The 12,174-nt window shown below is 49.7% G+C and overlaps 1 protein-coding gene across 1 annotated transcript in view; it reads left to right on the forward strand.

The window, feature by feature from the left end:
- LOC144720019 (tyrosine-protein kinase receptor UFO-like) overlaps nt 1–12,174 on the forward strand; it is a 69,109-nt gene that overhangs the window by 11,791 nt on the left and 45,144 nt on the right. Inside the window, exons 3-4 of the mRNA XM_078596436.1 lie at nt 8,243–8,343; nt 9,915–10,094. Coding sequence (XP_078452562.1) covers nt 8,243–8,343; nt 9,915–10,094 — 281 coding nt within the window. The remainder of the gene's footprint in view (nt 1–8,242; nt 8,344–9,914; nt 10,095–12,174) is intronic.

Here is a 12,174-nt window from a genome sequence, read left to right on the forward strand (position 1 = left end):
CAAGCCCCTCCTAAACAGAAGCTGGCCCCCCCTACAAGACCCTCCCACCAGCAGCCCCCCGACAAGCCCCCTCCCCCCCACCAGCCCTCTCCTCCCCCCATCAGCCCTCTCCCCCCCCCCCCACCAGCCGTCTCCCCCCCACCAGCCCCTGTCCCCCACAAGCCCCTCCTAAACAGAAGCTGGCCCCCCCTACAAGCCCCCCCCCTCCCCACCAGCACCCCTCCTTACAAGCCCTCCTCCACAAGCCCCCCCCCTCACCACCAGCCCCCCTCCCCACCAGCCCACCCCCACAAGCCCCCAGCCCCTCTTCCACCAGCCCCCCTCCCCCACAAGCCCTCCCTAACATAAGCTGCCCCCCCCCTCACAAGCCCCACCCACCCCCCTCCCATCAGCCCACCGCCCCCCTCCACCACCAACCCTCGCTGCCCCCACAGTACTGGATTACAGGCGACGTGTTTAGCCACCACCACCGATCCTCACTCGGTATCTCCCGGAACACTGATACCAACGTTCGGGCTCGGTGCAGGGATTATTAGTGGACGGTATTACCTATAGAGTACAAGGTACACCTATAAATAATAATAATTCTCTATGATTGTACCCTATATTCCTTAAATCCTATGACCAGGTTTATAAAGTGATAGATGCGTGGACTAACTGTTGTTGTCAGTGTGGTTTTCATTGAATACCCATTTCTAGAACAGCATTTCAGACTGCTCTGGCTGCAATTTAGCACTGCCAATAACATTTTGTAATCGAGCAGTAGTTGTTTAACAAGTACGACTGCTGGTGAGACCCAGGAGGTTGAAAGTGGTCCAGAGTTTGCCTTTCTTAAAGAAATTCTGTTTGATGGTATTGGTCTGAAAGGTGAAAAGCCAATAGGCCTATGGAATGAAATCGATGTGTAATTATATAGAAAGGAGTTTTACCCATCATACATGCTTTTATTTATATTAATTTGGCGTCCTTCACATGAGTAAAAGTGGCTGAGAGCATTTTAAATATAATAAAATGTACAGGAATGCCCTACGCGTTGAGCAGCCTCTATCTTCGAAGCGGAAGGGGGTGGGGAGTGGCTCATGTCGTGGAAATGTGTTTAGGATTTTTGGAAAAATCCTAAGAATCCGATGGGCCGCATTCCAGTTGATATGGTCATTGGCAGTGTCCAGTAATGTTTGTTAATTGGGAACCCAACATACACACATACCAAGTGTGAATAGCTGCACCCTTTGATTTAGTCCAACAGAGTCAAAACAAGCCGATAGGGTCATAAATCCGCGTGAGTCATCATTGCCCGTGCCCCTCCTGTGGACGGACACGCGACGTATGGATTTGTAGAGAATGCGGCTATGTTTGGGAAAAGCTTGCACGGGGTGGACTGTGGTTGAGAAAGCACGACTACAAAATAAGACATATCTGGACACCTGCAAGAGACACGGACCTACCGGGCAAACGCTGGCGTCTGGAAAGCTGTCGCCTCCGAAGCCGCGGAATTTTATCGAAATGAAAAAATAATACTTCGCTGGTTGTTGTGGACAGCAGATGTGATATATCTGCGCAGTGAAAGCTCACTTGGCTGCGCTTGGCGGTTCTTTGTGATGAATGCGTGAGGAATGACTAATCAGTGACCCACTAAAAAAGAAAAGAAATGCAGATGCCACGTAGACCAAAACGAAAACATAGCGAATAAAGAAACAATAGAATACTAATTAAGAAACGTATTCAATATCCCAGGCAGGAGCCACTTGAGCAATAGTAAATTAGACTTCGGCTTTTCATGGATAATTCAAGAGGTCATCGTGGCCAGCGTCTCTGAAGCCTCCACGCTGGCAACAGACATCCAAGGTCCACACTTGCAGTATCGCCACTACCACCATCTGGGTTTAGGTCTTCTCCTTAGTCTCTGACCTCTGGGTTTCTAATGCCCATCTGGGTAACCTGCCCTCCTCAACCCTGCACACGTGTCTCACCCATCACAACCTCCTCTTCCTTGATCATTAAAGGATCGTTTTTATTCTGATTATTGTTATGATTATTGTTCAAACCAACACAAATAAGCATGTGGCATGTATTTTGGTTTCATCATCATCATCATCATCGGCCACGGTCCATCCACTGCTGGAGGAAAGGCTCCATCTCCTCGGTGCGCTCCCTCTCGGACGCGTTCCATTCCTCGGCCGCCACTCCATTATTACTCTTGACCATCGCTCAAGTTTGCTTTATTGACATTAATGGGTTGTAATTCCAGATTTGAAGCTTTCGTGACTGCAAGGATTCATACTCCTAGGTTTTTTCGGTAAAGTCACGTAGGTAAAAAATAAAATTAAAAGTTAATAAAAGTAATAATGGATTTATTATTATATTATTATATTATTTTTTATTTCCATTATTACTTTTATTAACTTTAAATTAAATTTTTTACCTCCGTGACTTTACCGAAAAAACCTAAGAGTATTAATGGGTTGTGCCTCTTGGGCATATGAGCACAAAGGCAAGTCAAGGCAGAAGACTCAGCCCCGAGGAGTTTGCTATAGCAGGTTCAGCGTGACAGCGTTCAATGACCGTCGCCTCTGTCCAGTGACGCAACGCACCTAAATCGTTGTATGGCCGTCCACCCACGCCCCACGGTGACAGCCGCAATGCACACACTCTACGAAATGAACTCTTGCGATAGAAGCAGTGGTGGTGGTGCTAACCCATTTTGGGGTCCCTGAGCAGGAAGCATGTTGCCCCCCCCACACCCTTACCTCTCCTTCCGTTTTATTAACGTCTTGTGTGAGATTAAAGATATAGGCACGAGATTGAGATGCACTGCGGGGAGAGATTGTAGTGAAATATTACGTAGACAAGATACGAAGGTGAAATTAGAAGAGAGAAGAAAGATAGACAAGACAGGGATGAGAGAGATTAATTGGTTTTTTACATATATCAGTATTCGATCTCGAGCTGATACTTGATGAACCGCATGTTTATTTTTTTCAAGAACGACTGGCCCTTTGAGCGATTGCGCGGTTTCCCTACGCTCAGCGCGGGCACTGGCTGGATCGAAGTGTGACAAAGGGTTATACGTGCCGAGTGGGCTCCCTCTGACCCGGGCACCACTAAGCCCTTAACTATGCTGATAATTTTCGATTTAAAGCTTTCGTGACTGCAGGGAATCATCTTCTTGGTTCTTTCGGTAAAGTCACGTATGCTGATAATCCCGATGCGGTTCAAATACTGTACTGCATTCACTGTCAAAACAATTCTTATGCACCGAATAACATATTCTTACACTCACGATACACGCAATGAATTACAACGTTTTCTGCACAAATGTAATTTTCATGATTATGCAAATGATAGTCACTATCATGTGCCTATGCGCGGTACCGGATTTCAAGGGCCCTGCGCTAAATGCTTTCAAGTTATCAATTCCGGTTCAGTGATTCTGCACTTGCTCTATTACTATAGTACTATACCGCCTTCAGCTTTTATGAACGACTGGGTGTTTAAGGTTAGCGATTTGTCGTATTATCTGGCTGTATAGCAAATGAAAAAATACAATAACTTGACTATGCAGGTAAAAGATATTTTTTAATATTAATGTATTTTTTATTCATGGCCCCCTTTATAACATATGCTACAGGCCCCGCACCAGCTTAATCCGGCACTGCCTGTGCCCAAATCACCCAGAATGCGCTCAATCTCGTCAGGTCTCGTCCCGCTAACCAGGTTCCAGCCTGGATAGTGCTCGGATGGGTGACCGCCACGCGACAGCAGGTTGTCATAGGGCTTCATTGCTTCCACGTCGACGCTCCGCGCCTTCACCAACCCGCAGCGTACCGGCACGCTGAAGTATGGTCAAACCAGCCTCGCGACTTGCGCAGACATGGGGAATCACTCATGCAGCGGAGGGTTAGCGAGAGGGCAACACTTGTTGCATGTCACCGTGTCCTCTCGACGAAGACGCGCTTCTTTCCCTGTGTGTCAAAGCAAAAAGCTTGGGGGACAACGCGCTGCTGTTTTAAGCGCGTTGCAATCCGGAGTATACGATACAAGTGCAAGTGATGTCCTCACATGACATTTAGGCTAAGGGAGCAAACAAGAGAGTGGCGGGCAAGGCAAAACAAATGAGGAAGCTTGCAGACGAGGTGAGCAAAAACGAGGTGAGCAAAAACGAGGTGAGAAAAAATGAGGTGAGCAATAACCAGGTGAGCAATAACCAGGTGAGCAATAACCAGGTGAGAAAAAATGAGGTGAGCAATAACCAGGTGAGCAAAAACGAGGTGAGAAAAAATGAGGTGAGCAATAACCAGGTGAGCAAAAAACGAGGTGAGAAAAAATGAGGTGAGCAATAACCAGGTGAGCAATAACCAGGTGAGCAAAACAAGGTTATCAAAAAACGAAGTGAGCAAAACCGAGGTGAGAAAAAATGAGGTGAGAAAAAATGAGGTGAGAAAAAATGAGGTGAGCAATAACCAGGTGAGCAATAACCAGGTGAGAAAAAATGAGGTGAGCAATAACCAGGTGAGCAAAAACGAGGTGAGAAAAAATGAGGTGAGCAATAACCAGGTGAGCAAAAAACGAGGTGAGAAAAAATGAGGTGAGCAATAACCAGGTGAGCAATAACCAGGTGAGCAAAACAAGGTTATCAAAAAACGAAGTGAGCAAAACCGAGGTGAGAAAAAATGAGGTGAGCAATAACGAACACAACAATTGATTTTTGACTCGAATCGCGACAACTCATTGAATCACTCCCAAAGCTGGGAAGGGGTGACCCAATGCAGTAAAACCGCCCTTGATGACTGCGCTACATCGCCAGTAGCTATGCGCTACATCGTCAGTCGTTACGAGTCTCTCATATCAAAAACACATGGACAGTCTGCACTCATTCGGTAATCGCCACGGACCGTAGCAGCAATCAAAATAATGAGCAGAAGAAAGAAAAAAAAACCTGGCTGGACACAGCACGTGTTTTCGTGTTTTCGGACGGAGAGAATGTTTTTTTCCTTTTCCCATTCTGCACTTGAATAACCTTGCTGTGCAGTTGCCAGCGAATAATCCTCGGCGGGACAGAATGTGGTTATTGTCGCCACCGTGCTTGAGTTGCAGATCCATGCCCGCTGCTGCGTCTTTTCTAAGCCGCGCTCGTAACGAGAGCAGCTCCCCGTGTCGCCTGGGGGGTTGTTTCTCCACCCCGTGCGATCATTCGGAGCACGGAGCGGTGTTGGGGGGATAGAGCAGCCAGAGAAAGCCCGGCCGATATTAACCGCGCGACCGAGATGACAGGGCTGGCTAGGAAAGGGTACCTTGCAATAACATCATCACCGCCAGCCATGGTCAGTCCACTGCTGGATGAAGGCCTCCTCAGTTCGTCATCCAAAAATGGCAGCCAGTTAATTCAATTATCCATATTTATTTGTGGATAACTGTGTGGATATCAGGAATTATTTCCACTGACGGTCTGGAATGTGGATCGTAGGATCTGTTCTTAGCACTCCCCAGATAGGCTCGGTTAAGCAGCCAGCAAATTTGCACTCGGTGGGAGGTCGCTCATTCTCCTTTGCTGCCCCACTTGTCTGAAACTGCCCTTTCCCCTACCATCCGTGCTGTCAACTCCCTGCCCCTGTTCAAGTTAAAGCTCAACACCATCCCCCTTCTCCTCTGCCTATGCCTGACCGCCTCGCTCTACGAAACACGTTCACAGTTTTCTCTATGGCTTCTTGAGACGCCACGGCATTGTGCGCCCACGCGTATTACAATTGTTTATCGTCAGAGGCGCCTCAACGTATTCCTTACACGCGGGTGCAATGCACCCCTACGCGGTTTGTTTATAAGACCCACTCAGTTTTCCCACGTCATTGGCCGCGTGCTCATTCCCACGTGCGCGGCCTCGGACCGTGCAGGCACGGAGAAAGCCCGATGCTTGGCCGGGCGCAGCATGCAACCGTGGCAGCAAGGACACGTTCCCACGGTGGGGTCACAGTGACCCCCAAACAGACGCCCGGCAACACCTCGTATCTTCGACCTGATTTCCACTGTCAAACCCCCCCAGTGGTTCTCAACCGGGGGGTTACGTGGGCCCCCCTGGGTGGTACGTGGACCCCCCTGGGCGGTACGTGGCAGTGTCCCAGGGGGTACGTGAGTTGATTTATGCATGTGCGAAATTGCAACATGCGTGAGAGTCACTGGTGAATAATCATGTATGAATCTGCCAAAATAAAATAACTACGATAACATTGAAATCCATATGGTAATCTAGAACGATATAGAAGAGCTTTCTAAACTCATTTATCGTCAACAATGTGGCTTCCAAGAGTAACCAGTGAGCGTGAACAAATTGTGTCACGCACGCCGAGCGTCCGTTGAATCTTTCTTTATTCTCTTCAAGTTACTCGCTTCGTATGATACCTATTTTTTTACAATTGGTTAAAATATTGATGTTCATTATTCGTACATTTATTTCTCAGCACCATGTTGGGTCAGGCGAAACAAAATTCAACAAGGGGTACAGGAGCCAAAAGAGGTTGCAAGCCACTGATTTAACCGAGCCAACCCAGCACAGCTCAGGACGCGCGAGGTTAATTTTCCACTTCAGAAGCCAAACCACGCCACTGAGGTCACACACAAACGAATGAGGAGAGGCACGTGTAGATGATGCAGTGACGCTCGCAGTGTGCCGACTAACGTCGCACGCAATGAACGCGCCGTTCGTCTCATACCTGGCCCTGCTCGGCCCCGAGCCACGTTTAGATGTCTTGTGTTTTCTTGTCGTTCTCCCGCACCACCGGTTAACGCGGTCGGTTACGTATGGTGCGAAAGCATTTCAAAATGCATGCGTACATTGTGAGGCCAGCTTTGCAGAGTTTTGCTTCTCATTTGGCACGGCAAGTAGCCGGTGGAAAACCACCTTTCACGGGAGGGACCCGAGCTGGCTTGGCTCAGATGGGCCAGTGGAAAAAGGGGTACGAGGCGACGAAAACAGGCTGCGGGGCCGAAGGCGCCCGCTCGGGAGCGTGTGATGAAAGTGGCAGGATTTCCAAAATGCAGGCTCTGTGGAATTTACGCATTTCTTGGAAGCGGCTGGCTTCTCGCACGAGATTTTTTTTCATCTTCTTGAACCGTTCCGTGGAAAGGCTATACATGGTAACGTATTGGAGGAAATGTTATGTTTCTTTTTGCGGGGAATTAATTTCCACAAGCATTACGGCCATTCGCGGCGCGAGCGGAGTGTAAGCGGTGGTTTTCAGTTCTGCGAAGCGTTTTAAGGTTTGCATAAAGATTGGCTGGATAATGATGAGACAAAGATAAACACGAACTCCGCTTGCATGTGCGTGGCCTGGAGTCGCTTATCTAAGCAAAATAAAATAACTTTTCATTAAACCCCAACACCAGCTCCTCCCCATCACTGTCCTCACCACTCTCCCTATCTCTCTCGCTCGCACGATTCATAAAAGCCTCTTTCAGCGCTGAATAATTATCCATGCAAATTCGGGCCATGGCACCTCTTTTTAATCTGTGTTCAGCTTGTTTAGAAATAGACCAACTTTGCATCTTGCATTTGAGTGTCCTGGCTCGTTAAGTTAAGGATCATGACCAAATGACCCTTAGTGCACCCGATCTCTTTCGAAGATAAGTTGGGAATGTAGACTCGGTGAACCACACAAACTTCTATTTTTCGATTTAAAGCTTTCGTGACTGCAGGGATTCATCTTCTTGATTCTTTCGGTAAAGTCACGTAGAAGGGAAATAAAAAAATAAAAAAAATTCAGACGCTGTCTTTCCGACAGCCCTGTTCTTCACCTGAGGACGGCTGCTTGCGTTGTGGCCGAAACATCGTGAGAATTGTATTTTATTATGTTTTATTTTTATTATTTTATTATTTCCCTTGTACGTGACTTTACCGAAAGAACCAAGAAGACACACAAACTTCGTACAGCCATGCGGGCCCCAAGTGGCGGGTAAATGCCTATTAACTGAGCCAGCTGTGGTGAGGGTGTAGGTGCCCCAATACGATGGGTCATCTAATCTCTGACATGCTTTTTGGTGCCGCGGTGCGTTTTGCCGTGACTCTCAGTGTGATGCGCTGCGGGGTCCGGTATCAGAATCAGAATATTTATTTATCCTGGAGAAATCCGATGAGCTATGAATCTCCTTTTCAGAGATGTCCAATAAGGGGTCGGGTCAAAAGTTGCAACAACAAACAATACGACAAAATACGGTCTGCTGTCGCGTGACGCGGTGTGGCGTGTGGTTGCAGGATCACGTCAGTGCAGAGGGCCCTGGTGGGACGCTACCAGTGCGTGGCCGGGGAGTCGGGGGAGGAGGAGCTTTCCGACGAGGGCTGGCTCATGGTGGAAGGTACGAGCCACGCGCCACTCCACGCTCGCGGCCCAGCGCTGCTCGCTCGCTCGCGAGGCCAATCGAGCGTTCGTCTCTCGGCAAATTCCCTCGCGCTGCTCGAAACCTTGGAATTCCCTCCTGTTGTCTCGCCACCCGTGATGTTAACTACCTCACCTGGAATACAGGAGGTCTTGGGTTCGATCCCGACCCTGACACCTGGAAATTTGGAGTTTGCATGTCTCTCTCCCCATGGTCGCGTGGATTTTTCTCCGGGTCCTCCTGTGTTTCCCTCCACATTTAGAATCAACGAGTATTTGGCTGCTATAAATGTCCACGTGATAAGCCACTTCGTTGAGCTATCATTTATGATGGCCAGGTCGCTTCTTAAAAAGAGCTACGTAGCTCAGTGGGGCCTTACCCAGTAAAATACAAAAACAGTTTCAACGAGGCACTCGGGAAAACTCAGTGCGATCCGCGAGCTCCTCTTTGAAGTCACCGCGAACGACCGCGTTTACTCAGCTGTTGGGCACTCACCGCTATTCCAACGGGGGGGGGGGGGGCGGGGGGGTGACGAATTGACTCTGAAAGACGGCGCGTACCGAGGGCATCGCAAATTAAGTCAGCGTCCCCGCCCCCCCCCCCCACAGACGTTCAATTTCAAACTCAGCATGGACGCTCCGCAGAGACGTATTTAATATACCGAGATCCATTAAAAGCCGTGAACCTCAACACAGTTTAATGCTCCTGTCTCTTGCTACGCTCTGGAAATTCTGATGTTTTGTTTACATTGAGACGAACCACTGTCATCATCGTCACCAGCCATTATCTATTCACTGCTGAATGAAGGCCTCTCTACGCCATTGCCGTCACAATGTGGGTTACTGTTTGACCATACTTGGGAGCACTTTGTCTCAACTTCTTCCGAGTACCTGAGTGGTGTGGGTGCCTCTATCCAGTACATCTTCTCAAATAGACTGTGTGATTTGACCTTCTCGAAAGGCCACTGCAAAGCGAAGGTCTTCTTTCGAAAAAGTGAGTGAGCACTTGGTATTTTGGCACGAGAAATCGTGGAACGGCTTGCCCAGAGATATCATAAGTGCACCCACAATTCATTAACCGGAGGTGAAAGTAAATGCACTTTCAGATAGCTGAATGACTAGATTTCGTTCTCCCGCTTGTTGTGCGTGTTGCCTACGTTGTACGGTTGTTGCCCATCGTATTTGGTCTGCAATCGCTTCCTTACTGAGTATCTGGAATACCCCTTTGCTGTGGTGTCTCAAGCTGTACTGCTTCGGTGGTGGGTGGGAGCTCAATATGAATATGAAATGATCACAATGACGACGACGACGTTGCTATCACGATGACGATGATGACGATGACGACAATGACGTTGCTATCACGACGACAACGACTACGATAATGATGATGACGACGTTGCTATCACGACGACGACGATGACGATGACGACGATGACGACGTTGCTATCACGATGACGATAATGACGATGACGACAATGACATTGCTATCACGACGACAACGACGACGATAATAATGATGACGACGACGACGATGTTGCTATCCCCCGCCAGGCCTGCCCAGCTTCACGCATGAGCCGCAGGAGACGAGCGTGTTGCCCGGCGAGCCCTTCAACCTGACGTGCGTGGCCGTGGGGCCCCCGGAGCCTGTGGTCATCGCCTGGTACCGCGACGGCAACGACCGCCTCGACGTGGGCCACGCGGCGTCGCCCGCCGTGCTGCTCGTCAACGCCGGTGAGGCTCCCGCGGCCGCAAGGCGCCACCGGGTTCAATTGTGCGAGTGGGGAGGCTTAAATAGTGTGTGTTTTTGGGTGGGGCGGGGGAGAGGGATTTGCGATTGTTCGTGATATAAATGACCTTTTTTTAAAAGTGAGATCGATGCCATCAGAGGGCACGATGCCAGTCACGTGTTCTGCTCGTGGTGCCCTTTGCACTCTCACTAATATTTGTCGAAATGCCATCGCTCAGTGAAGAGACACGTAACCTTGGTGAGGGATTCAAACCCAGATCGTCTGTGTGTCAAACTAAGGTGCTTCACGGCACATACCCTCAAGCATTATTTTTTTCACATAAAAATGAGCTGCGTCAAAATTAGATTTATTTTTTCCCTCATTAATATCTGAGGTGTCTGCTCAAGCCCATTCCCACAGCCGGCATAGCTTTTTGCCCTTGCAGCCTTCTAATATAAAAAACCACTGGAGCCATGCACATTTAAATCTAGATTTGTGTTTAGTCTGCTGTTCTTCCCCCGCACATCCGATTAGCACGGTTGGCTACGTACGGTGCGATATAGTTTTAACATGCACACATGCAGAGCCATCCCACGCTGACCACACAGTGGGACTGTGGTCGCTGCCCTCTCCTTCTCCTCCTCCGCCTCCTCCACGCCTCCGTACCTTCTTCCTCAGCTGGCATCTGGTGGCAGCTGCGAGTTCAATTAGCGTCAGCACGGGTGGGGCGGTTGGGCCCGCATGGCGAAAGCGGCGCGGACAGCTGAGCCACGGGAGAAGTGGGTGGTGAGGTGACCACGAGGCGTCAGATGATCGTCGCCAGCTTGCTCCCCGCCCCTCCCCATCGCCGATCACATTCGTTTTATTTGACTACTTTCCAATCAATCCCCGGCTGGTAGGCCTTGCCGTGCTCCGTGTCGTCCACGCGGATTGTTTGACCATGCTGGCCACCGCGGGATGGCCCAGGATTGATTCGAATGTCGCTCGCCACTGGTGTTGGCCATAGTCCGGAAGTTAACTCAGATTGCCGGGTTCGTAGCGCAGTACGCAAATCCACCGCGCCAGTCTCACTTTTGGCCAGGTTGAAAGCGTTCGACGTCGGACGGTAATTTCGAAGCTACGCAAAAGTGGGGTGAAAATTTGAACGCTCGTAGGGGTTTTTATTTTTTACAAAAACCCTAACGCCTCCGCACACGTAAGGTGCGTAGCCTGCCAACTGTGAAGGTTGTCATCATTTGCAGGAGAACAGGTTCGTCCACAGCTAGTCAGAGGCAAAAAACCTGGCACGGGCATATTTTCTTTTTTAAATCGGTCACAGCCAGCACAGGCCCAAGTGGACGGCAACAATCAGCACTGTTTAGGGTGTATCAGGCATGAGTTAGTGGGTGTCTTGAATCGAACAGGGTTATGAGAACTTTGGGAAAGATACGATGGGAGGGAATTCCAGAGTGGAGCAAGCCCGAGGGGAAGAGGCCGTACGAGAATAAGTTGTGACCTGCACTGTGGCCAGTGAGTGGGCGAGGGTGTTGTTGTGGCCTCCAGTGTGGTGACTGAGTAGGTGAGTCTGTTGTTGTGGCCTGCAGTGCAGTCAGTGAGTGGGCGAGGGTGTTGTTGTGGCCTCCAGTGTGGTGACTGAGTAGGTGAGTCTGTTGTTGTGGCCTGCAGTGTGGTCAGTGAGTGGGCGAGGGCGTTGCTGTGGCCTGCAGTGCAGTCAGTGAGTGGGCGAGGTCGCTGTTGTGGCCTCCAGTGTGGTGACTGAGTAGGTGAGTCTGTTGTTGTGGCCTGCACTGTGGCCAGTGAGTGGGCGAGGGTGTTGTTGTGGCCTCCAGTGTGGTGACTGAGTAGGTGAGTCTGTTGTTGTGGCCTCCAGTGTGGTGACTGAGTAGGTGAGTCTGTTGTTGTGGCCTGCAGTGTGGCCAGTGAGTGGGCGAGGTCGCTGTTGTGGCCTGCAGTTTGGTGGTTGCACTCGGCGTGAATGAAACGGCACGCTCAGTGTGGTAGACTCAACACGGGAGGAGGAATCATTGAGTGAAGCTCATTGGAACGGCGAAACGTGGTCGTAGCGACAGACGAGTGACAGGGAA

Source organism: Lampetra planeri, chromosome 7, assembly GCF_965212315.1.
Source record: "Lampetra planeri chromosome 7, kcLamPlan1.2.h2, whole genome shotgun sequence".
In the NCBI taxonomy this organism is placed as follows: domain Eukaryota; kingdom Metazoa; phylum Chordata; class Hyperoartia; order Petromyzontiformes; family Petromyzontidae; genus Lampetra; species Lampetra planeri.